Source organism: Taudactylus pleione, unplaced genomic scaffold (genome assembly GCF_031769625.1).
Source record: "Taudactylus pleione unplaced genomic scaffold, aTauple2 ptg000207l, whole genome shotgun sequence".
Classification (NCBI taxonomy): domain Eukaryota; kingdom Metazoa; phylum Chordata; class Amphibia; order Anura; family Myobatrachidae; genus Taudactylus; species Taudactylus pleione.
Window position 1 is genome coordinate 1,375,965 of NW_028284609.1, and position 26,976 is coordinate 1,402,940.

The window sequence follows — 26,976 nt, forward strand, 5'->3', positions numbered from 1 at the left end:
GCGCCGTCCAATGAGTTCTGAAGCATTTGACTGAATATCAGAGTATAATATTGCCCGAAACACTTCAGAATTCATTCTGCTGCTTTTGTCAGCAGTCATATCATCAAAAAAATACAAGGGAACCAGTTCGATTGGCAGCCATACATGCCCACGCCATGACACTACCACCACCATGCTTCACTGATGTGGTATGTTTTGGATCATGAGCTGTTCCTTTCCTTCTCCATACTCTTCTCTTCCCATCACTCTGGTACAAGTTGATCCTTGTCTCATCTGTCCATAGGATGTTGTTCCAGAACTATAATGGCTTTTTTAGATATTGTTTGGCAAACTCTAATCTGGTCTTCCTGTTTTTGTGGCTCACCAATGCTTTACATCTTGTTGTGAACCCTCTATATTCACTCTTGTGAAGTCTTCTCTTGATTGTTGACTTTGACACATATACACCTACCTCCTGGAGAGTGTTCTTGATTTGGCCAACTGTTGTGAAGGGGTTTTTCTTCACCAGAGAAATAATTCTTCTGTCATCCACCACAGTTGTTTTCCGTGGTCTTCCGGGTCTTTTGGTGTTGCTGAGTTCTCCGGTGCTTGCTTTCTTTTTAAGAATGTTCCAAACAGTTGATTTGGCCACACCTTATGTTTTTGCTATCTCTCTGATGGGTTTGTTTTGATTTTTCAGCCTTAATGATGGCTTGCTTCACTGATAGTGACAGCTCTTTGGACCTCATATTGAGAGTCGACAGCAACTGATTCCAAATGCAAATGTCTCACCTAGAATCAACTCCAGACCTTTTACCTGCTTAATTGATAATGAAATAACGAGGGAATAGCTCACAAATGTCCATGAAATAGCTTTTGAGTTGATAGTCCCATTACGTTTTGCCCCTTAAAAAGAGGGAGGCACATATAGAAACCATTGTAATTCCTACACCGTTCACCTGATTTGGATGGAATTACCCTCAAATTAAATCTGAAAGTCTGCAGTTAAAGCACATCTTGTTTGTTTCATTTCAAAGCCATTGTGGTGGTGAATAGAGGCCAAAATATGAAAATTCTGTCAATGTCCCAATATTTATGCACCTGACTGTAGCTGTACAATATTAGCAATGTCGTGCAGTTTATATGCGGTAAACGACGAAAGATATTAGCAGCAGCTACAGAGCGCTGCAGTGAAAAAAATCCACTCCCTGAATGATGTCATGCGATATTGTTCATCGTTCGCCAAAATCTGTCATGTACATGATAGATATCGTTTAGCACAGCCACCGGAATTTTCAAGGGATATCTTTTGTCTTTCATCGCTCAGAAATACATCTGGTAATAGATAGGCCCCTTAACACTGCTAATAAGTGTCCATTTTAAGTGTGGATAAATGATACAGTAGGATCACATTGCATTGTAACTGTCTGGGTGAATATGTTAGTTAGCTGATCCTATTTATTATGAATTGACTGCCTGCATCTACAATTTATACCACCAGTGATTTGGCTAGTGTAATTTAGTGGTAAGGTGAAGCCAATTAATATGCTCTGTTCTTTATATACTGAAACCAAAATTACAAACACAGGAGGGTTATTTACTAACATTGCTTAAAATTTGCACTAATTCTCTAGCAATGTTAGACAACGAAGGCAAATTCACGATTAGTTAGTGAAAGTTAGCATCTTTGAGCAATGCAATAACCCATATTGTCTAACATATGTGTGTAATTTACAATGTTTCCAGTTTTTATTCATATTCTGGTACTTTTAGAGGATTTATCTAGAAATAAAAGTTATAGATGTGTGGCACTGTGATAAGCTATAAAGCTGCAGTAGAACGTAGCCATGGGACTATAATAAGCACACATCTCCTTGGCTAGTCAGCCCGATGCCTTTGTATGATTACATTACTCTTTACCCTTAAGCAGTGACATACCATCAGATTAAAAAATGAAATTTGAGAAGTGTGAAATAAAAAGTGTGAATTTTACATTTTCTCACTCTCAATTTCCCTGCCTAATGTTTTATAAAATAATGAATACAATTCCCTAAAATGATGTACATGTATCACACACAGTGCATGGGTTATTTATCTATAATTTGGGGTTTTAATAATTTTTTTCTACTCCTACAGTCCCTACATTATTGGAACAATGAATCAAAGTATTTCATCGTCCCCAAATTTAGAACTACACCACAATTTCAGGTAATTATTTTGTATGGTGCATTTAAATTGCAATTTGAAACATTTCTACTCTTTTTTTTTTTTTTTTTATACTTTATGGTTTAAAGTCCATGCAGCATACCTCCCAATATTTTCCTGGAGACAATTGGAACATGTTTTGGTGATCAGACAGAAATGAAGCCCTAGGCTGCACCCAAACCCTCTCCTCTCCCCTCCCCTATAAATAGCTCCACATGACAAGCAGGGACATACTTTACAACTGCCCATGGATTGGGACAAACATACCGACTAGCACAAATGTGGAACAGCACTCTCAAATCGGGCCTGTCGCACCAAACCGTGGACATTAGGGCGGTATATAACAGTGTTCTTCTGTTTTTTTATCAGAATGTATCTACCAGTCTAGAGTAACTATTTTCAATTCTCATTAATTTTCTTAATTTCAGGTGGGTATTATGTTCTAACCATACGGATCCAGTTAAAGGTTTCCTTGGAAGATACTTAAGAAGGAAACTTATTGAAATGGAAATAGAAAACAATATGAGAAACAATGACCTTATAAAGATAATTGAATGGATTCCTAAGGCATGGCACCACCTCAACAGCTTCCTGGAGACACACAGTTCCTCTGATGTCACTATTGGTAAGAAGTAGTCTTGATAATTACAGATACATTGCAAAATAAATGGTATTCTGTCTTTCAAGGAAGATGTATTAAAAAAAGATGCTGAAACCTAGAAAACAGATCACACTTCATATTCTGTTCTGCTTTAAAGAGGATATTTACACCCATCAACCATAACTTTAAAACCACCTGCTTAATAGTATGTAGGTCCCCCTCATATTGACAAACCATCTCTGACCTATCAAAGCATCTCCACAAGACCTCTGAAGGTGTATGTGGTATCTGGCACCAATACATTAACAGCAGATCCTTTAAGACCTGTATGTTGTGAGATGGGGGTCTCCATGGCTTGGACTTGTTTTTCCAGCACATCCCACAGATGCTCGATCAGATTGAGATCTGGGGAATTTGGAGGCAGAGTCACTACCCTGAACTCTTTATTATGTTGCTCATCCCATTCCTGAACAATTTTTGCAGTATGGCAGGGCGCATTATCCTGCCGAAGGACGCCATTGCCATTAGGGTAAACCATTGCCATGAAGGGGTGTACTTGGTTTGCAACAATCTTTAGGTGGATGGTATGTGTCAAACTAACATCCATGTGAATGCTAGGATCCAAGATTTCTGAGCAAAACATTGCCTAGAGCATCATAATGTCTCCATAGGCTTGCCTTCTTCCCATAGCACATTCTTGTGCCATCTCTTACCCAGGTAAACAATGCACATGCTCCCAGTCATCTACATGATGTAAAAGAAAAAGTGATTTATTAGACCAGGCCATGTTCTTTCATTGCGCCATGGTCCTGTTCTATTGGCGGTGGACGGGGTCAGCATGGGTGCAGTGTCTGTTCTGACACCTTTCTATCAGAGCCAGCATGAACTTTTTCAGCAATTTTTGCATGTGAAATATTACCAGATGGGCTAGCTTTGCTCCCTATGGCCATCAATGAGCCTTGGGTGCTCATGACCCTGACACTGGTTCAGCAGATGACCTTCCTTGAACCATTTTTGGTACGTACTAACCACTGCATACTGAGAACACCCCAACAAGACCTGCTGTTTTGGAGATTGTGATTGCTAGATGACTGGGCCAGAGCAATGTGGCCTTTTTGAAACTCGCTAAGATCCTTACGCTTGCCCTTTTTTCCTGCTTCCAACACATCAACTTCAAGAACTGCTGCATAATATATCCATTCCCTTGAAAGGTGCCATTGTAAGGAGATCATCAATGTTATTCACTTCACCTGTGAGTGGATTTAATGTTATGGCTGATAGGCGTATACATCTTGTGTTAATTGTCAGTTGGTACTTTTAACAGCGGCCAGCCTGAGAGAAGTTTGAATGACTAGTGACTCTGAGCCTGTCTGTCTTGCCCTCTAGTTGTTGGGTACAGGTTCATACCGTAGAGTGCTTTTTTACCCCTCACCCCATGTAAGATTGTCTTATTTACTTTTACTACCCTACCTTTACTTTTTCCTTATCCTGCATTTGGTTGTATTACTGTATTAATTGTTGTCTTATATTATCCTATGTATTGAGGTATAACTGGGATGTTTAATCCCTGTATGCAGGACATCTTATGGCCCTATAGGAATAAAAGATAATTATAATAATAATTTCTCACTTCCAGGCATACACCACCCTCTTCTGAACTTTATGCCCACCTTAAAAAAATATTAGAAGCAGGTTTTGCAAATTAAAAAAAATCTTTTAATAAAATATAGATTCATGTTTGGAGGTAATAAAATGATACAAATCATTTTGCACATGATTGACTGTAAGGACACAGACCGTTGCACTGTCTCTGATATAATAATGTATAAAAAAATCAGAACTAAATATGGAACAATCTTGTTACTCACACATATAGAGTTGATTGGCAGTAAAAAAATGTTCAATAGTTTGAAAAAGTTGTTCAGTTTATTTTTATTTCACAACATCAATGTAAAATAAGAACATTGTCCTATGTTCTGGAATAAAGACCCCTATTTTATAGACTGGTACAATTAACAGCATGTCATTTATACAAGAAATACATGTTAATCTTCACCGCCTATCTCAATTTTTGTTTTTTTATACTACTTGCCTTTTATATTACTTGAATTTCTCTATTATTGTATGGTTTGCTTTTAACCTTTATTACATTGCATGAGTGAAATATTGTTTTGGAGTTTACCATAACTCAACACAAAATTTAATACAAAGATACTGTACTAAACTTTTTATTTATATAAAGCTACAGTAACTTCATTTGGTTTGATAAGTTCCCTGTAATATACATTCTGTTTCTTAGCCTTGTGTCTTATCTGCTTTTATCTCTTCAACCACCTTACAATCCAATCCAAAGCACTGGAACTTGTTCAATGTTTTTTATGTGAGACACATGGAAGGTTGCTGAAATCTAGATAAGCTGTATCTACTGCTCCACACTGATCTATTACCTTAATCGTCCAGTCAAGAAATCAATTTCAAGGTTTGAGTAATATGATCTCTCCTTGCTGCAAGTCACTGGGCTTTGGATTTAAAACAATTCTCTATTTGAAGTGTTTTTTTTTTAATTCATATTTTCTGAATACAAACAAGGTCATTGGTCCATAGTTTTGTGCTCTACATTTTAAAGAATTGTTTGTACCGAGGTAGTCTCATCAGATATCAATTCAGTATAGTGTACATGAAAATAAGATGCCTGGCCTGACTGATTTACATATTTGTACTGTAGCTGTGAATGCTAAATGGCAGAATTATTCTCCATCTGTCAGTTTTTCAGTCTGAATATGTAGGGCAAACCAAGAAACCTACTGATATATAATATATTTCACTAGGGAAGGGACCTCCAGCATATATTTGGGGATTTTGAGTAATAGTATCAATAAGTTCTCCTTGGTACTGGTTCATACTCACCTTGAGTTTACACCTTTATACTCACTGAAAACTCACTCACTTTACACTCACTCATTAAAGAAGTGATTCAGCCATTAATCTAAAAATTCCAGAAAATACTGATTCACTGAACTTGCTAACAATTTATTTTATTATTAATATTCAGTTTGCCTATAGCAGCAGCATATTCTGCAACAGTTTACAGTAAGAATCACACTGTAACATGGGGTTTAAATGTCCATGTGAGTTTACAATTTTTATTTCTTTATTATTGCAGTGAAGTGATTAGAATTTGTTTTACTATACAAGATCTTTACACAATTAATGAAACGTAATCTTCAGAAGTATCGTAAAATATGAATGTTCTTTTTAGTATAAGCAAAAGACCATTGAAACAAATGGCTGTCTGCACAAACCATATGTAAAGCCACTAAATGGAACAACTACCTGTCTGTTTGTTAGGTCCCCGTCTTTTCCTCTCTTGCCCGATGGATGTGGATGGGTCTAGAATATGGTATACAGATCTTTGGAATTATTCTGTCATTCCATACCTCTTGGAAGCAGTGAGAGAAGGACTTCAGGTATAAATTTAACTTAGATGTCTATGGGCCTGATGAAGAGTTGCACGCTAATGCCGCCTCTGCTGCGTATGTATACACAGGATATGCAAAAATATGCTAATGTCGCAAATGCCGGGATTTGCATTGAGACGCCAACAGGTGCCATCGTAAATCCAAGCTAATCCGTACTAATACGCAGATCATTAATTAATCGGCCTCCCAAGTAATTCTATGATCACGCAGAATGGCTGCCTGAACTGAGTCACTGGAGCCATGTTTTGTGCATGTGAGATTGCAGATGCAGGCAGCAACACGCCCTGAAAATGCTCGCGTTTATGGCAGCACACCCTGTTACCTCCCCCAAAAGGCTCTTAACTGTCAGTCACTCTGCGAATAAAAAGTCACTGCTCGTAACTACGGTAATGGACTTTGACGCATGCACAGTGTAACTCATGCGCCGATGGATGATAATTGCTCAACTGCAAAAACCTAAGCATAGTGCACAACTGTACATCAGGCCCTATGGTCACTAACAATGCATTTAATAATTGAGGTTTTATGAAGCTGTCAGCACAAAATTGTTGTCATAAATAGGTTTAATCTTTTTATAATGTGTCAGTTGTCACCTTTAAAATAAATTGTGACAGTTTGTTAAGAGATTTCTGTTAAATAGTATTCAATATCAATAAGTATTGTATAAACCAAATATCTATTCTAAATTAAAGGACCCCACATCTCTGCCAGCCTTCTTACCTTTTCCTCGATCCAACCAGAATTGCCAATCGGTGGCATCGATGATCGCCGATCCATCAGGAAATGTTTGAAATTCTTCATGTTAAAAATCCCAGATTTGCTGATCATGATCATGTTTTGATCATGATGTGCAAATTAGTGAAATCCAACGTACCCAGACCACGGCGTCTGGGTATTGGGGAATTAGCAGGTGTATGGGGGCCTTAAGATAATGTATATAAGACATCATTTTACTTTTTTTAGTGCTTAGTTTTTTATTACTGAACTAATGTAAATTGACTTTCTACAGAATGCTTTAATTCAGCATGTTAATTGTACTAGGAAGCTACTAACTATATATTGTGGCCTATTCATCAACCTGATCAGTCCCCTAAATCATGCATAAACAGCAATTTATCAAAGGCTGAGCATAATAAAGATGTCTTCTGCATCCAGCTAAGTAAACTAGAATACCACAGTCCCCATAACTTTATCAATTTCCGAAAAGTAAGCTTGAGCCCCAATAGCTAAAACCACTGTAGCCTATAAGCTGCAGTTTTACAAAGTTTTGCCAGGGGGGGATTTTTGGATCCCTCCCCACAGCTTATACTCTGTAATTGTAGTAAAGCAGAGCATGGACTCAATAGTAAAGTGATAGTGTAAGCTACCATAATAGTAAAGTGATAGCGTAAGCTACCACAATAGTAAAGTGATAGCGTAAGCTACCACAATAGTAAAGTGATAGCGTAAGCTACCACAATAGTAAAGTGATAGCGTAAGCTACCACAATAGTAAAGTGATAGCGTAAGCTACCACAATAGTAAAGTGATAGTGTAAGCTACCACAATAGTAAAGTGATAGCGTAAGCTACCACAATAGTAAAGTGATAGCGTAAGCTACCACAATAGTAAAGTGATAGTGTAAGCTACCATTTTACTTTTTACTCTTCATCGAACAGGCTATTATGAGAGCCAGTGTCCCTGTAAGATAAATAGCCCTAAAAAAATAATTCCTAATCACCATGATATGCGATGATAAGGAATTATATTTTTAGGTCCTTACCACCAGTGATAAATAGGTCCCTTAACGCTGGGTAAACATTTGTCGATATATAACGCTCATTCTATCGACTAGCAATACTGTATATCGCAAGTGCATCGGTGGGTGTATACACGTCTGTAAACTATGTAATTCACAGACATATCAGGTCGGCCCTGCAGTACAGCCGATGCCAATATATCTGAAAGATATATCGTGCATTGGTATGTGTGTCTACTGCCCGCCCGTACACTGGCTGCAGGGACTGCCGACGCTGACATCACAGCTGGCGAAATTAAATGCCTGCCTAGTTGTGATGTCAGCCAAGATTGGTCAGTGTGTATAACTTACTAATCGCCCATTCTGGCGGCGAAACGGTCTACCGACCGATCCGTCATCAATGCGCATAGCAGCATAAGTTTGGCAAACAGATAATATTTAACAGAAAAAAAGAAAAAGCAATAATTTAAAATATATGATATTTAAAGCAGAATGTCCAAAATAATGAATTATAAAACCCAGCTCCATTCTTGAGTCAGAATATGATCAGTCTGTAATGCAGTGCAGTCTGCAGAGTATCACATACAGCTTTATTTTAAAATGTATTCATGGTATGTGTCCCTTTAAAGGTGCTGAGAATATGAGCAATAGTGTCTTATAAAATCAACCTACTTACAGTATGTCACTAAAAATGTAAGTATATTAACTTTTAGTACATCTAGTACAGAAAATTAATGTAGAGTACATCTAAGGAAACAGTTGGTTTGATGAAAAATTACAGACATTAAATCCACTGAAACTTTTATAATTATTACTTTATAGAACTCATGGAAGTGATGTAATATTTCTGTATCATAAGAGCACGTAAACTGCATACTATATTTACAGATGTATGGTAAACGAGCTGCTTGGGAAGATCCAGCAAAGTGGATATTAGACACATTCCCTTGGAATACTGCTTTAGCTCTCCGTGAATGCCCAGCTTTACTACAGCTGCGACCAGAAGATGTAGGATATGATGGATATGCCACTGCCAAAGAGGGAACAACCTCCAAAAATGTGCCAGAAGGTGACAAAGAGGGTGACCCATTGGTAAGCAAGTCTGAGTAAACGTAAACAAATTGACTGTCACAAAATAGTTACAAGTCACCAACATAGTTCTCAAGATTAGACAATTAGGGAGACCAAGTACATTTATTAACGAAACAGGATCATCTAAGTTTTACTAATGTTAGAACATTGAGAGATCACGTTTCTCATTACATTAAAAACACATTTAGGGCCGTATTCAATTAGCAACAATATCGCCAGCGATTATATCGGCCGATTTTGTGCAATATTATCACAGATTCCGCATGTGTACTCCCGTTTTTTTTCACCAAAAAACAGACAAAAATGGGTAAGTGCGATAATTTATCACACGAAGACAGGCGAAAATGTTAGGACATTCAGGAAAATTAGTCTGTACCCCCAAAAATGGGTAATGTACATAGGAAATCAATTTAAAAGTGTATTATTGGCCGTAATAAAAGTATTCAGGGTACTTAAATTGCTCCAGTTGGCTGCAATTTGCGTATATGAAAAGATGTTGAAAAATTATAGAAAGCAATTTTTTTTCCCAGGAAATTACAGCTGCACGTGAATTGGGGGTATGTTACAATAAGTGCAAGTAAATTTTGGTGCCGTAAAAGCGCAATATTGTAAACAGTTAAAAAAACACCTGCTGCAGCCACGTGCAATGTTTAAAACACCTGTCACATCCATACAGCCCACCGAAATACCAGACCCAATACGTTAAACCTATTTTCAACAGTTTTTTTTATTTTCACCCAAAACGTGACAGGTGATTTTTGGCCAAATTACAACAACTTTTGGGGTACTTTATAATTGGGGGGGGGGGTGGTGTCCATAGGGTTCTGAAGGAAAACCCCCAAATTTTTAGGCAAAAATACAGAATTTTATTTTTTTTATCTGCTCTGAGATGGTGAAAACTAATCACCGATTTCTAGCTATGCAATTATCGCACAAGCGATAATTGAATTGCGCAATCGTGAAATTACTGCAATCGCGATAATTTATCAACAAAATGGGCTTATCACCGCTAAATGAATATGGCCCTAAGTATGTAATATATTTACAAAAAAATACATTGTCAGGGGCGTAACTAGGTATTTCAAAGCCCCACAGCAAAAGTTTGTAAGGGACGCTATGTACCACCCAATGGTGGAAAATGTATATAACACATCTAACTTTGACAAGGAAGATGGGCCCTCTAAGTTTTGGGCCCCATAGCAACTGCACCCCTTACACCTATGGCAGTTACACCTATGCATTCACGGAGCCCAATCCAATTTTTAAACACTAGATTCAACCAAGATTTGCAATATCCTTTAATTATGAAAATGAAAATCTTGCACTACATTAATGCAAATTTAGAAATTACTACTGATATACACAGGCTTATTTTATATTGTCCTTTGTATAATTGTTGTGCAAAAATGAAATTGCTTTGGAGACATTAACCTACCATTTAAAATATACAAAAAGGCACAAGAGTAGCTCAGTTCTTGGCCTTTCTCTATCCAGTTTGCAGCTAGGCTGCTTACCACTTAGTTATGTAGCTGCTGAACACACATACTCACGTTCCTTGTATAACTGAGGTTCCCTACTCACCTATTCATTGCAGTCACTCATTTACTCAGAAACACAGGACTGTACTGAGCTCCTGTCTGATGAATCTAGCTTTCTGGGGATACATCTCCAACTGGTCCTTTGCCTCAGTTTTCCTGCCTCTTGGAGGACACACATGACCTGTTCAGTCACCTAAATTAATTTCACTAAGCTTCATTCTAGTGGTTTCCTGTTCTGGGACAGGTCTCCTGTCTGTGTCCACATAGACCACTGTCTCAGCATTCCTCTCCTGCAGGACACCACTTTACTGAGCTGCCTCCTCTTCTCTCTACTGAGCTTTAGATGGTAGTGATCACACACCTTTTCAATCCTGTTAGATTGGATCATAAACTGCAGAGCATGAATAGGTTGCAAATTAGAGCCACCTACAGATGTGTCCTCATCGTACTATACTTCCGACTGGCTTTAAGTGATATGATAGAGAAAAAAAAAACATCTTGTGATGAGATATCACAACTCATGATAAAGTCTCACAAGCCTTATTATGAAGAACTCTTGGCTTGTGACACCTAAACTCAAGTTATGAGAACTACTGCATCACGAGTTGTTTTTTTTCTATAGTCTACTGTATCCTGCACAGCCACACAAATGTCAGGTCGGAAGGTTAGCTAAATAAGTGCATAACTGTTGCTTGCAAATAACACTATGGGGGAGATGTATCAAAGCTTGGAGAGAGATAGAGAGCAGAATTTACGAAGCAGCAACTTCTGTAAGCTGCTGCTTCCCTGCGGGTTGCAAGTATATATTTAAAATGGCACCCGGAATCAGTGTAAAGCCCGGCGTGCTTTACACAGACTGTGAGTGCCATTTAAAATATTCACCTGCAAGCAGCTGAGAAAGCGGCGGCTTACAGAAGCCACTGCTTCGTAAATTCTGCCCAAAGTGTTAACCAATCAACTCCTAACTGTCATTTTACAGGCTGTTTGAAAAATAACAGTTAGGAGCTGATTGATACTTTATCTCTCTTCAAGCTTTGATAAATCTCCCTCTTTGTATCATCGGTGTAAGCCCACCAATCTTTACTCTGAGTTGGACACAAAGCAGCTCCAAGTCCGAATGACTGTGGCAGCCAGCATTACTAGCTAATACTAATGCAAGAATCCATACTGCTTCATGTTTTTCCGTTTCCAACTGTCATGATTAGTATCGGCATTTACTCCTACAGTAACCCTATGTTGGTTGCAAAAGACCTGTCAGAAACAGGCGTCCCTTCCCTTCAGAATCACCCTGTCATTTTTGTAAATAACATTTTCTTGAGATAATTTGGCAGTATGACTGCAAAGGTACAATGCAAAACAACTGAAACTATAAACAGTACAATTGGAAAATAAGAAGCACATTGTGTAATGCACATAATAGTAAGGGAAAGTTAGAGCAGTGTACATAGAGTAACACAAAAAAGGGGTTGAGGGGCATCCAGTTCTACCATGACCACAGGTAAACCCAATGGGCCAATATGTGTGTAGAATTGGAACATAGGACCTGATTCAGACCTGCTCGCAAGCGAGTCGATGGCCAGGCAGTGCGCGCATGCGCGGCGTGCGCAAGCCCCACAGCGAGCGAGAAATCACTCGCTCAGGGGCTCGCAACAAAACGGGGTGGCTGTCGATGTTGATCAACAGCTTGCCCCATTTTGTAGGTGGGGAGGGGGGGTGGCTGACCAAACTGAGGCATTCCTGAAGGAATGCCTGCTGTTTGTGGGCGGCCCTATTGACATCACCAGTGATGTCAGTAGTGAACTTCCTGCTCTTTTAGACCAGGAAGTTCACTGGCTATTGCGGTGGACAAGACCCTACCACAAGCGTCTCGTTGCAAGCCCGATGGTCACGACCATCACCTGGCGCCCGCTAAAGCTGTGGGTGGTCACCCACAGCTTAGCGAGCGGCCTGGAGGCCAGCCAAAAAAAAAAAAAAAAAAGCCGCCCAGATTCAGAGCGAGCGCTCACAAAGAACGTCCGGCTCTGAATCAGGGCCATAGCTCAGTAGTACATGAATATGATTAATGGTGGGTTAATAAATTGGTGAAGGGCAGTTGACTTATTTGAACCTGGAACCCCCAAATAGCAGGAAGGGATGTCACAAATAAAATATGATACTAGTCATCTATTTCATGGGGATTCAGTATGATTGTGGCTGGCGGTTCAAATCCCGACAGCGGTATCCCAGCAGCAGTGAAAATCCTGATCGTCCCAAGGTAAGTATTTCCTACCCTATTCTACCCCCTATCCCCTCTCTTAGGTGTGCCTAACCCTAACCTCTCCCCCAAGTGCCTAACCCTAATCCCCCCCTCTAAGTGCCTCAACCTAACCACCCTTCTCCGCCGCCTCAACCTAAGTCTCCCAGGGGGGTGCCTTACCCCAACCTCCCCCCAGTGATGCATACCCTTACCCCTCCAGTCCCTTAGCCCAACCCTAAACTCCCGGGGGGGGGCTGCCTAACTCAAAGTCCCCCCCAGGAACCCTAACCCTCCCCGCGCCGCGCCTGTCTGCACCCGGCTTGCCTTAGATCAGTAAGCCGGGTGTCAGGCACCCAGCATAGATAAAATGACAGGCGTCAGGATTTCGACGCCTATCATTTAGACAGTTGGGAAGCAGACAGTCGATATTCCGTCCGTCGGCTTCCCGACTGCTTCCCATTCCATGGAGTAGATAAACCAAATTGCAAATTGTATTTATACCTTAGTAATTTCTATAATAATGCTTATTCAATTCCCTCTATAGTAAATGGAATATATTCCCTAGTGTGTCTCTAATATCTGGGGGAAATGACTACTGTAGAACACCAGGTGGCAGTGCTGTATATTTCTTTGTAATGAATCTAATGATGCATTTTGAATTTCTTGTTAAATACAAAATGTATTGTTTTCCTCAATTATCTGGACATTTTATAAAAGAAAAACAGAACTACTTTATTGAACACATTCCATCAAAAAGAATGTGGAATTTTTGAATGTAATTAAAATGATAGTTTTATTCCAGATGCCTGGCTTTGATAATATCCTCATTGTTCATGTGAATGGTTTTATCTCTTACAATAGAAAAAATAGACATGCAACTCCTTTGAAGGGATAATGCATTATCAACATTCACATTGGTGTCCTAGATTTGAATCTAGAAGAGCCAGCATGTTATCAGCACTTACTTTGATTTTTCTTCACAATTTTAATGTGCTGTGTATGGGAATCTTATGGAAAAAAAAAATGTTTGACAGGTTCTAAAGGTTCAGAACATGTCAACTGATATTTTTTAAATGAGAGTAAAATTAATAGAAGATTGACCCTATCTCCACTTTCATTACCATTTAACCATTCAGCTGTAAACAAAAGATTTGAAACATCTCAATGGCAAATTAATTCAGTGGTTTAGTGTTGTGACAAGTTTACTAGTGAACTGTGTAATATAGTGTGTGTGTGTGTATATATTTACTATCTATATACATATATACAGTATATATATATATATATATATATATACACATATATACATACACTTGTAAAGTGGTAGGATATATTTGGCATCAAGTTCTTGAAGGTGGTGTGTTGGAAGCATGTCAAAGCTTAAGTATCTGAGTGACTTTGACAAGGGCCAAATTGTAATGGCTAGATTACTGGGTCTGAGCATCTCTGAATGAATCTTGTGGTGTGTTCCCCGGTATGCAATGGTTAGCACCTACCAAAAGTGGTCTAAGGAAGGTGACAGGGTCTTGGGCGCCCAAGGCTGATTTGATGCATTGGGGGAACATAGGCTAGCCAGTCTGGTCCAATCCCACAGAAGAGCTACAGTAGCACAAACTGCTTTAAAAGTTAATACTAGCTACAGTATGATAGAAAAGGTGTGAAATCATAAAGTGCATTGCAGCTAGCTGCGTATGAGGCTGCATAGCCGCAGACTGGTCAGAGTGCCCATGCTGAGCCCTGTCCATCATTGAAAGCACCTACAACGGGCACGTGAATGTCAGAACAGGAGCAATGGAAGAAGGCAGCCTGGTCTGATTAATCACATTTTCTTTTATATCATGTGGACGGCCAGGTGTGTGTGCATCATTTACTGGGGTAAGAATTGGCCCCAGGATGCGCTACAGGAAAAAGACAAGCCAGCGGAGGCAGTGTGATACTCTGGGCAATGTTCTGCTGGGAACCTTGGATCCTGGCATTCATGTGGATGTTACTTTGGCAGGTACCACCTACCTAAACATTGTTGCAGACCAAGTACAGCCCTTCATGACAACGGTGTTCCCTGATGGCAGTGGCCTCTTTCTCAGCAGGACAATGCACTCTGCCACACTGCAAAACTGGTTCAGGAATGGTTTGAGGAACATGACAGAGTTCAATGTGTTAAATTGGCCTCCAAATTCCCCTGATTTCAGTCTGACCAAGCATATGTGGGTTATACTGGAAAAACAAGTCTGAGTCATGGAGGCCCCACCTCGCAACTTACAAGACTTAAAGGATCTGCTGCTAATGTCTTGGTGCCAGATACCACAGGACGCCATCAGACTTCTTGTGGTGATGTAAGCAACTGGAAGTGAATCACATGACCAGTCAGGCAAGATGGACAAAAATGATGTGGAGAAGGTGTTTTGAATCACCAAGAACCATTGGGGTTAAGTTTAAATCTAAAACTTAGCGTAATAATCAAACTGTATGTAATAGCTCAATACATAAGACGTTTAACGTTTCTGTATAATGTCTTAGAAGGAGAGAGAACATTTCAAAGTTCTCAGTTAAAAATGTACTATATGCGGAACTACAGATTTACCTCAAATGGTTTAGGTTTACCTGGAATACAAATCGAATTGTATAATCCAAACTCTTGGGGTGAGTAGAAAAACGGTATAAAATCTGTTAGTGGTGAAATTGGATCAGTATTAGACAGTTGTAATTAGAAGCTGCAGTATTCTCCGCACTTGTAGTGTCTAGTATATAGGTAGTCTCCTTGTCCAAAAGTTTTCTCTGGCTGTCAATTCAGTGTGATGCTGCACTTTCCTCAGAAGGAGGTCAATTTATCAAAGGCATCACAAAAGTTTCCATCCATCTGTAAAACCCACAAATTCTGACAAACACCAAGAATTGATTAGGCAAGAATGGGCGACCATCAGTCAGTATGTGGCCCAGATGTTGATTGACAGCATGCCAGGGCGAATTGCAGAGGTCTTGAAAAAGAAGGGTCAACACTGCAAATATTAACTCTTTGCATAAACTTAATGTAATTGTCAATAAAAGCTTTTGACACTTATGAAATGCTTGTAATTTTAATTCAGTACACCATAGCAACATCTGACAAAAAGGTCTAAAAACACTGAAGCAGAAAACTTTGTGAAAACCAATACTTGTGTCATTCTCAAAACTTTTGGCCATGGCTGTATATTGTTAATTAGGAAAGAGATTGCGGAGAGCTTTGATTGAATAGTGATAAGACACTTATTAAATATAGTCAGAGTATATTGCGTGATAAAAGAACAGTGTCACTCCAATAAAATTAACCAGAGGATGATGGATCCCCTCCAAATATAATACAGCAGTTGCAGATTGGGAGCAGGGAGGCTCTTATTATAATGAGAAGACTTACTTATGGCTTCCCAGGTATAGAGGATATTGGCCGACTTTCACAGTCTGAAGACAGGGTATACAGCAAGAGTGAAAGTGCACCTATCAAATAGTGATCTGTACATCAAGCTAGAAGGTTTGTGCAGACAGCACTTTTTCTGATGCAGCTGTTACTTTTGATGTGCCGGTGAATGGCTGCAGTACCAAGCTTATAACTTAGTGTTGGCAGCCACTTATCCGGATGTGGCTGTGATTTCCGAACTGCTGGAGAATGACTGTGGACAAAAATGTCTCCCCAGTATACTATATACTGAAGGAATGGTATAGATGAATCAGGTCTCAGTGGTGAATGGCACACTAGGTGTAGGTGTTAAAGCTCAGTCTCCATTCTAATACAATATGTGATTGTTCTGTTTCCGTATAACTCAATGGGGCAGATGTATGAAGCTGTGGTAAGTGATAAAGTGCAGAGTGATAAACGACCAACCAATCCGCTCCCACCTGTCATTTTTCAAACACAGCTAGTAACATGACAGTTGTGAGCTGATTGGTTGGCCGTTTATCACTCTGCACTTTATCACTTCCCAGAGCTTCATACATCTGCCCCAATAACCGCTCTGTGCACAGTACTCTATTATATGCGACAAGTGAGAACTGGGTGTATTATCCATATCAATGTAGCATGTTAGGGCTTCATCGCCGTAGAGAATAGGACTTTCAGCTAGCTGACACTCTAGCAACAGCTCAGGTGTGACTGACTTTTTCCTTATTTAGAAATGTCCCCAGTGTCTGGTACAGCGACTCCTATTTTTTATTATACATATCCATGTACAAATCTTTTTACACGTGTGTCACACTTTGTTGATAACATACTGTATGGTCATTTTATATGTTTTATATTCCAGTGTATTATTCAATATATATTGTAATAATCTATTAAAACAATTTTAAAAATAGAGTCTCAAACTATTCACTCAAAGTGTTCCACAATCTCTTTCCATAACTCTATTTTGATAGAAGGTATGGTAGCAGGACCTACTGTGGGAGCGGTCATCTTTGAATAGCTGTTTATGTGGTTGGTTAATAATTGCACCACTTGTTTTTGTATATTGGTAATATCATGGGTCAGTAGGAAAGAGCTAATCATTTGAACACTTTATCCTCTGCCTCAAATGCATTTGTCACACATCGGGGTCTTAACCCCAGATACTGCGTCCGGCGGTATCACATCACTGCCATCCATGCCACTTCTAGCCATGTCTAGTGTCCCTGAGATCTGTACTGGCACTCCTGCATGTGGGCCTGGCATTTTCCTCCTGGCAGTTCCTGCACTGGCAGAGCATGGGCGCCGCAATCCTGGCTTTCTTCACTTGACTGCCTCAACCAACCAGAGTCCTGTGGCTCTTCTCACATTAACCACTTGTCCAAGGGCTAGGAGCGGTCTATTTAAAACCATCTCTGTTACTATGCTCATTGACAGAGCAACTCTCTTCTGCCTGAGAACAGTCTCCAGGCTACGGTGGCTTCCAGGTCTGTTCCAGTATTTGCATTGTACTCAGTTTCCAGTGTCCTGCGCTTACAAAGTGCATCTACATTCTACTTAGTTTCCAGTGTCATGTGCTTACAAAGTGCATCTGAAATGGACTCAGCTTCCAGTCACCAGAATTCTACTGCATACTGACGCTAACACCAGCTACCTGTATTAAGTGCATAGGAAGGCTGAAGGCCCCTGGGCTGAGTAGGGCATAATTATTAGAAGTGCATAATTTGTAAAAGTGCATTTCTTACCAAATTCGGCATTATACCAGCGTTAAACCGAAGTTAAACTGAAGGAGATCACTCTAACCTGAAACTATTCTTTAACAAGAACATATGGACAAAGTATAATCAAAAAATGTAAGTTCACAATATCTACACTACAAGCAACTGCTGTCTTCACTTCACTGGCCTCTGTTTGCTTACTATAAGAACTTACACCTGCTGTTATTTGTACTGACTCGCTCGTTTCACAAACAACTCATAGCTTACTGTATTCAGTGCCAATTTTAGTATATGTCTTAGAAATAATATCTTCCCACCTCTCTTCTTTTCCTAGCCTGTCATCTGTCTTCTAATTCAGTTTACTTTAATATTCCATTTCTCCTCTTTTCCTCTGCTCAATAATAGTTTGGAAATTTAGCAGGCACATTTTCCTCCATTGTACTGTTACTCGCTTCTCTGCACTCATACTTTATTCCCACATCTAGTTTTCCTCCCTCTACCCAACTCTTCCACACCATTATGTGTATCTCCCCCTCCACTCACTGTCTACCTAATACTCTGCTCTACCCCCTTTTTCCAGCTATATCATTTCCCCCTTGTCTCCTCCACCTCCTCCTTCCTCTATCTCCCCTCCTCTGTCTGCCGTCCTCCCTCTCCTCTCCCACTAATACACTTTCATTCTCTTCTACCCCTCCTATGTCCTACTACCCCACTGATAATCCTTCCTTCAAACCTCCTCTCCATGTCACCCCATACCACCCCCTTCATATTAAACTCCCTCCCTGCCAACCACCTACAGGTTCCCTTCCCAGCACTGGTCCCCGCATAATCTCTCCACTACATTCATCTCGGCCACCCATATTAAACTCACCTTCTCGCTACAGCAACCCAAATAATCTAAGTCACATCTCTCCCACTAACACTGTCCCTCTATCCTGTGCCCTCTGGAATGCCAGATCAGTATGTAACAAACTCGTACCCACCCATGACCTTTTCATCTCTAAAAACTTGCATCTCCTAGCCATTACTGAAACCTGGATTTCACCCTCTGACACCACTTCCCCTGCTGCTCTCTCCTCTGGGGGCCTCATCTTCTCTCATACCCCTCGGCCTGGGGGTCGCCATGGTGGTGGGGTAGGGGTCCTTCTATCCCCCGGTTACTTCTACCAACTCCTACCCTCTGAACCATCTCTTACTTTCTCTACATTTGAGGTTCATGCTATACGCCTCTTCCAACCAGTTCACCTTAGAGTAGCTGTCATTTACCTTCCCCCTGGCCCTCCTTCCAAATTCATTGACAACTTCGCTTCCTGGCTTCCTCACTTTCTCTCCTCTGACCTTCCCTCTATTATCCTAGGTGACTTCAATATTCCTATTGATATCCCCACAGAAGCCTCTGCCTCCAAACTCCTCACCCTCATGTCTTCATTTGGTCTCTCCCAATGGACCTCTTCACCCTCCCATGGGAGTGGGCATTCACTTGACCTGGTCTTCACTCACCGTTGTGATATTTCTGATTACTCCAATTCCCCATTCCCCCTCTCAGACCATCACCTTCTCTCTTTTAACCTATCCCTCTCTCCTTCCCTTCCTCTACCTCCTAAGGCCACTATCACTGAGTGTAACATTGACGCTATTGACACCGTTTCTTTTTCTTCCCAGCTTGACTCACCTCTCTCCCCTATCCTCTCTCTCTCCTGCCCTGAACAAGCCATTTCTCTATACAATACCTCCCTTACTTCTGCTCTGGAGTCTGTTGCTCCGGCAATCACTATTCACCCTCGCAGATTTACACCTCAACCCTGGCATTCCCAATGCACCAGATAACTGCAAAAGTGTTCGCGAACTGCCGAACGACAGTGGAGAAGATCACGCTCTAAGGCTGATTTTCTCCATTTCAAATTTATGCTCTCATCATACAGTGCTGCCCTTTCCCTCTCTAAACAGTCATATTTCAAGAACCTCATCTCCTCTCAGTCCTCAAATCCCCAACGTCTCTTCACCACCTTCAACTCCCTCCTCCGCCCACCCCCTCCTCGCCTCCCCTCCACGCTCTCTGTCCTTGATTTTTCTACCTACTTTACATCTAAAATTGACTCCATACGTCAGGACATCATATCCCACCAGTCCCCCTGCTATCCACCTCCTCTCTTCCCATATCACCCCTCTCCTTCAATTTTACCAACTCAATTTCTTCTCCCCTGTATCTGGAGAGGAAGTCATGTCCCTCATCCAGTCCTCCCCCCCTTCCACCTCCCCCCTTGACCCTATCCCTTCAAGTCTCCTCCGCTACCTCTCTCCTTCTGCCTGCTCCCATCTTGCCCACCTCTTTAATCTCTCCCTATAATCAGGCACTGTCCCGTCTGCATTCAAACATGCCCTTGTCTCCCCCATACTAAAAAAACCAACCCTTGATTCTAACACTCTCTCCAACTACCGTCCCATCTCTCTCCTCCCTTTTGCTTCCAAGCTCCTTGAGTGTGTTGTTTTCAAGCGCCTTACCACCTTTCTTTCCTCTCATTCCCTCCTTGACCCTTTTCAGTCTGGCTTCCGTTCTCTCCACTCCACTGAAACTGCCCTCACAAAAGTCAGCAATGACCTCCTTGCTGCTAAATCCATGGGCCACTACTCTCTGCTCATTCTCCTTGACTTTTCTGCTGCTTTTGACACTGTGGACCACCCTCTCCTTCTGCAAATCCTTCACTCCCTTGGTCTGCGTGACACTGCACTCTCCTGGCTATCCTCCTACCTCTCTGACCGATCCTTCTCTGTCTCCTCTCATGACTCCTCTTCTTCCCCACAGCCTCTTGCAGTGGGTGTTCCCCTAGGTTCTGTTCTTGGACCTCTCCTTTTATCACTCTATACATCCTCACTAGGTGAACTCATCAGCTCTTTTGACCTCCAATATCATCTCTATGCTGATGATACTCAAATCTACCTTTCCTCCCCTGACCTCTCTCCCTCTCTCCTCACTCGTGTCTCCAACTGTCTCTCTGCCATTTCTTCCTGGATGTCCCAGAGATTTCTTAAACTTAATATGTCTAAGACTGAGCTAATCATCTTCCCTCCCCCCTACATAACCACACTTCCCACCATTTCTTTATCAATTGATGGCACAACTATCTCCTCTAGCCCCAAAGTGCGCTGTCTTGGAGTTATCCTGGACTCCTCCCTCTCCTTCAAACCACATATCCAGAATCTCTCACAGTCCTGTCGCTTTCATCTTAAAAATATTTCCAAGATTAGACCCTTTCTCACCCAGGATGCCACTAAAACCCTCATACACTCATTGGTCATCTCCAGATTGGACTATTGTAACCTTCTCCTATCTGGCCTCCCCAAATCCCTTCTCTCCCCTCTCCAGTCTGTCCTCAATGCTGCTGCTCGGCTCATCTTCCTCTCCAAACGCTCTGCATCTGCCTCCCCTCTCCTACAAGCCCTCCACTGGCTCCCCTTCCCCTTTAGAGCCCAATTTAAGGTTCTCACACTCACTTACAAAGCCCTCAGCCATTCCTCTCCCATTTACATCTCTGATCTCATCTCCCTTCACTCTCCTGTCCGCCCTCTTCGTTCAACCAATGCACGCCACCTCTCATGCCAATTGATTACTTCCTCCCACTCCCGCCTCCAAGATTTTGCCCGCGCTGCTCCCCACCTTTGGAACTCTCTCCCGCTTCCCATCAGACTCTCCACCTCTCTACAATCCTTCAAACGGGCTCTCAAGACCCACTATTTCATCAAAGCCTTCCAGCTCTCGTCTTAACTTGCTGCTACATACTCCTTCCTCCCTGCCTACCCCATCTGTTTCACCCCTGTTTGTCTGTCCCTCCCCCTTAGTATGTAAGCTCCTTTGAGCAGGGCCCTCTACCCTCTTGTGCATCTCCTTACTATACCTTCATCTACTTCTTACTCTCTACCAGGGCACCTAACACTTGATTGCTTTGCATTGTTGCTCATCTGGGTGTTATGGTCGTGAATGTAGCAATGTATATTATCCATGTCCTGTAATGTATTGTACTGTACTGTAAGTCACTGTAAATAAATCTATTTGTTTATGTACTTTGTAAGGCGCTGTGGAACACTTGTGGTGCCATATAAATAAACGATAATAAGCATCTACTATCTGGGCAGAGCAGGCCCTAGGCATAGACAAATTAGGCAAATGCCTAGGGCATTTGAAATGCCTAGGGGCATGCATTTCAAGCCTAGGGCTAACTCAGCTTGACAGTGGGCAATGATGGGACCAGGACAGGCGGATGCACCTCTGCTTTTGCTGTACTAACGCGATCGGTGCTCTCAGCTCAGCTCTGATCAGGCGACAGCTCATACAGCCGGCAGCAGCGGGACTCGGGAGCAGAGACAGTGGGCAGTAACAAAAATTGCCACTGGAGGAAGGCTGCTGGCCATGCCCAGCCACAGTAGCTCCTCCTCCCATGGACCTTTGCAGAGTCCAGTTGCCTGGGCCTGCCTACAGGGAGACAAATAGAGGGTGAGGGCGCCAATGCTCTTGCTGTTACAGGGCACTAAAATGTCTATTTCTCTGTGGATGAAGATTGCAAAAGGTGAGGGGTGATGGTGTTGCTGTGATCTGTACTGCTGGTTGATTGGTGCTGTGTTCACAGAGGGGTGCTGGGTCAGAGGCGGAACTAGCGATGGTGCTAGGGGGCAACACCCAAAATCTTGCCTAGGGCAGCAAACTGGCTAGGGCCGGCTCTGCATCTGGGCTGTTCTGCACTTCACTTCCATTCCAGCAGTTGTCCCACTGCACAATGGTGCATCCATCTATCAGAACTGAACATTATATCCAGCAGGCTGACACCGGTACTATTTGCACTTTGCTGTGGTCATCTACTTCCTGCCTATGTACAGTACACTACTGCACTGAAAACAATATCACTAAGAGACTATACCTGACTTGCTTCCGGCACTCTATCCAGTATCGTCCTAAAGACTATATCATATCTGTTCAAGCACCCATTCTTAGCCTCCTAGTAAGGGTCTGATGAGTAGGAGCATTATCAAAGCCTAAACTTCCACTACTCTAGTTCAAAGAAAGTCAATTCCAACTACAAAATCCCAGTGACGTGACAGCATTAAAATGAAGAAGGGGTACAATGTGCAGCTTGGTATTTTGCAGAAATGTCTGTACTGTATGTTCTTATAAAGTTTATAGAAGTAGGAGACAAATAAGTAGATATATCATAATAAGTTGAGTCAGTTCCTTCATTGTTTGTTCATTTAAACGCTCCGAGTGCGCTATAAATAGTTTATGGGTTAATAATTTGTGTTCACCACTGTGCAGAAAGTATGGCAAAGTCTAGTCATTGCTTTCTACATAGGGAATTTGGCAACCTGGTGCCTCATTCCTGTAATGCCAGTAGGAAGAACCTGTCTTCCTTCCTACTGTCTTAAAAACGGCACCAGTCAGCGAGTTTAACTCCGTATGTGGCTTGACTTATAAGCTACATCAGGATACAATAATACCCTATAGCATACACTGGTTTTCATGCCTTTTTATAACTGAAAACATACATGGCATTGTGTCAAAAAAGCATTTATCAAATGGTGACATGTTGTCTTTAGGTGGCAGTAAACCCAATTTTCTATGAAAAGTTGACATTCTTAATTGGGAACTCTGAATTGCAATCAGCCATGTGTAAGAGACAACAGTATATCTGTTTTACTTGTGCCATCCCTGCCGTTTCTCTTGTGAATTTTCATAACTGGATAGTACTTTGTTGTTACATTCATTTCAGACTTCAGACAAGAAACACTAGCTCATAAAACATAGCAACCTTGTCCTTTTAGCTCTCATTTCTACCTACAGCAAGCCAAAATACATTAATTTCATACTTTGTTGTATTGCTTAGGCGACATAAAAAACCCTAATAAATCATTATTAATAGATGTGCTACAATAAGTTCTATTAATATAAAGAACACAGAGAAACGATGCTAGTCTTTTCATAGATGAACAATTCCTTAACTAAGATGGATTGTTGCAACAAGACCAGAGTAATGTATTCAGTTTTTTTCCATTTGCATTGCTTCTAACTACTACTATATATTGTCTGTTACTTTATATGAAATCTGTAGTTATGTGATTACAGTTAAAGATTTTACTGTTAGAATATTCTGTATGATGCATAGTATCCCATGTAACCAGTATGGATAAAGTAAACTCTTTCACTCTCTCTTCCCCAGATGAATATGTTGATGCGGCTTCAAGAAGCAGCCAATTTTTCAAGTGGACAAAGCTGTGACAGTGATGGTACAAGCCACCATGACGACATTTTAGATCCTTCACTTGAATCAACACTCTGAGTCACTTTTGATCGTGTTTGGTTAATGAATGGTTTTGTCCAACAGACCACTGCCAGTACAAATGCAGCACAATGCAACACCCATATCAGGATAATGTGCTGTTAGGCAGGGGACATGGTTCTAAAAAGAAGTCAGGTTGAAAAAAAATAATGAGAAAGCTTGAATTAGCTTAATTTCAAGGCATTTCAATATAAATGGAGCACAGTGAACTGGAAATGGCCCTAGATAAAGGGCAAACAAGCAGATTGCACATTGGTTAGCCAAACTGGAATTGTTTTGTTTTTTGAAAGGTTTACAGCACAGATGTGTATTTAATGTGTGTTATTTTTTTACATTATGTATCAGTTGTGCAGTGTTTTTAGTCCACTTAAAACCTCTGATGTAAGGCATAGTGCCGGTCACAAGCTTACATTAGTGAGATTGTTGTGTACTGCCTCCAAACTAGGTGATGGTCCTAAGAAAAGCACAAAATCCATTTGTGCAACTACCAGAAAATCTACTGTGATATACTGGATAAGTGCCAATTTTAAATCCGAACTGCCATGCTCACAATTCTCAACACCCCCGGTTCTAACACTTTTTGCAAAGGTCTTCACCTCCACTAGGGCGTTTTTGTAACCACCTGCCTCCTGCTGAAATTATTTTATACAGATTATTATTAAGGTTCCCTCTTAAGTTCCATTTGTGTGAGCCTTGTCAATAAAGTAAGAAGGGCAAAAATAAAGTCATATGGTGCTGTCTCACTGCCTTAAAAATATCTCGATAGTCTTACAGTCAGATGTCCAAAACCACTGATCTACTGCAACATTTCCTTTCCCCATTTACTATGGAATAGCATATATAGCACAGTGCCCTAATGTATGTTCTTTTGTAAAGATGAAAATGATAACTGTATACTTAAGCGTTAGTTTTATTTTTTAATTCATTTTGTAAATGTATAGTCTTAATTGCAGAAATACAGGTAAATAACAGCACACATCTGCCATCACTTCAAATCGAAAAAAAAAGGTGGTTTGAAAACTTTTAGATAGAATTTTTTTTCTTTTTCTTTTTTGTCTTTTTGCTTGCTTTTACTTTGAATGAATTTCCAGCAGAGCTGGGAGCACTTAATGAGGCATGAGCACAAATATTTTTATTTTGTTCCCTCCCCTCTTATAGTTTTAGGCATGTTTGAATTACTCCTGTTATAAATGGGGTTCTCAGTGTCAAGTAAGACTGAGGTGGTGTAGAATTTTTAATATAAAATGAATTGGTTTTGCACAGACTATTGGCTGGGTGCTGTATACAAAAATAATGAGAATACAATACCTTGCACCATTAAAAAAAAAAAAAAAAATCAGACAAAACAAATTTGTATTTTAACTTGGTGTGTATTTCATGAAATAATCCATACATTGTAAACAAATACAAATGCAAACTTTCAAACTGTTTTCCTGGTGTGTTTGTCCTGTACTTACAGTTGTTATGACTATGCAGGAGATACAGTGCTGCAGTCAGCATGTTTCAAAAACTGTATGTGGAGTCAATATATTACATGGGGATAAAATGAACAGATTGCATGAGGCCTGATTAATGACAGAGCTGGAAATGCAAATACACCAACACAATTTAACATACATGATGATTGAAGGGCTATGGCATTGTGTAGAAAATGTGTAACAGATGCTTCCTTTAACATCAATAAATTGGTGCTGCAATCTAGTCGTGGCCACCACTTAGGTCATCTACTGTAATTCTTATACAGGAATAAAGTTGTAAGCTTTTCCAACATGGTGCTATTGCCCAAATGCACAACTTAATCATGTCCTTCATGTAAAAACTTATTTTGAGTTGGAGATTTGGATATAACCAATATTTATATATGACAAGATATACATTAAGAACTGGCTCCAAATGTCTTGTGTCCATTTATTATATGTGGTCTGAACAAGACTGCAATCTTTTCCTGACTTTTCTGATATGCACACCAAACATATAACCATGCACAAACCTTCCTGCAATACATCTCAGTGAGTACATGTAGTTTACAACAAAGGAAAAAAAATGTTTGTTGAACATTTGTCTGTATACATTTTATATTTTGTACATTTTTGATGTAACATATCATGTAAATAGACAGAAGCAGTGAAATAATTCATCTGGAAAGTTTTGTAGTCTTTGTAAAGCCCTTATAATAAGTTTTGGTGTTTTCAAAATGATTTGAATGATGTATTTTCTATAAGTTGATTGTTCTCCTAGCTTGTAAACCAGCTTGCATCTATTTTTTGCAGATGTGTGCAGTGTATCTGTCTAAATTATTACTTTGCCATTAAAGTGGAATTATTTATTGAATGGTAATACTGTCGTTATTTCTACTGTCATTCAGTGCAGGAGACAGACCTCCTATTTGAGAACATGCCGAACCTGATGATCGTCGTCAGGTTGACGGACATGTTCCACAGATAGTCAGCGTCGGCAAGGACCCAGCACGTACGTGCATTGCTGGTCCTTACTGGCTATCCATTAGACGACTTTCTGAACGTTCTGAACAAAACCACCTGGTTTTGGTCGCATCGTTCACAAAGTCGTCTAATGGATAGGCTCCTTAAGGTGGGACTGCTGGAAAAGGCCATGCACAGTAGCTTCACCTCACCACACCCCAATTAATTGAGTATGC

The 26,976-nt window shown here is 40.6% G+C and overlaps 1 protein-coding gene across 7 annotated transcripts in view; it reads left to right on the forward strand.

Annotated features, from left to right (window-relative positions):
- Positions 1–26,635, forward strand: part of NAV3 (neuron navigator 3) — a 383,856-nt gene extending 357,221 nt beyond the window's left edge. For all 7 annotated transcript variants that reach the window (XM_088478094.1, XM_088478095.1, XM_088478096.1 and 4 more), the window contains 5 exons: positions 2,116–2,187; positions 2,613–2,809; positions 6,134–6,252; positions 8,890–9,093; positions 24,201–26,635. In XM_088478094.1, the coding sequence (XP_088334220.1) occupies positions 2,116–2,187; positions 2,613–2,809; positions 6,134–6,252; positions 8,890–9,093; positions 24,201–24,320 (712 nt within the window). In that variant the 3' untranslated portion in view covers positions 24,321–26,635. The remainder of the gene's footprint in view (positions 1–2,115; positions 2,188–2,612; positions 2,810–6,133; positions 6,253–8,889; positions 9,094–24,200) is intronic.
- Positions 26,636–26,976: the final 341 nt, after the last annotated feature.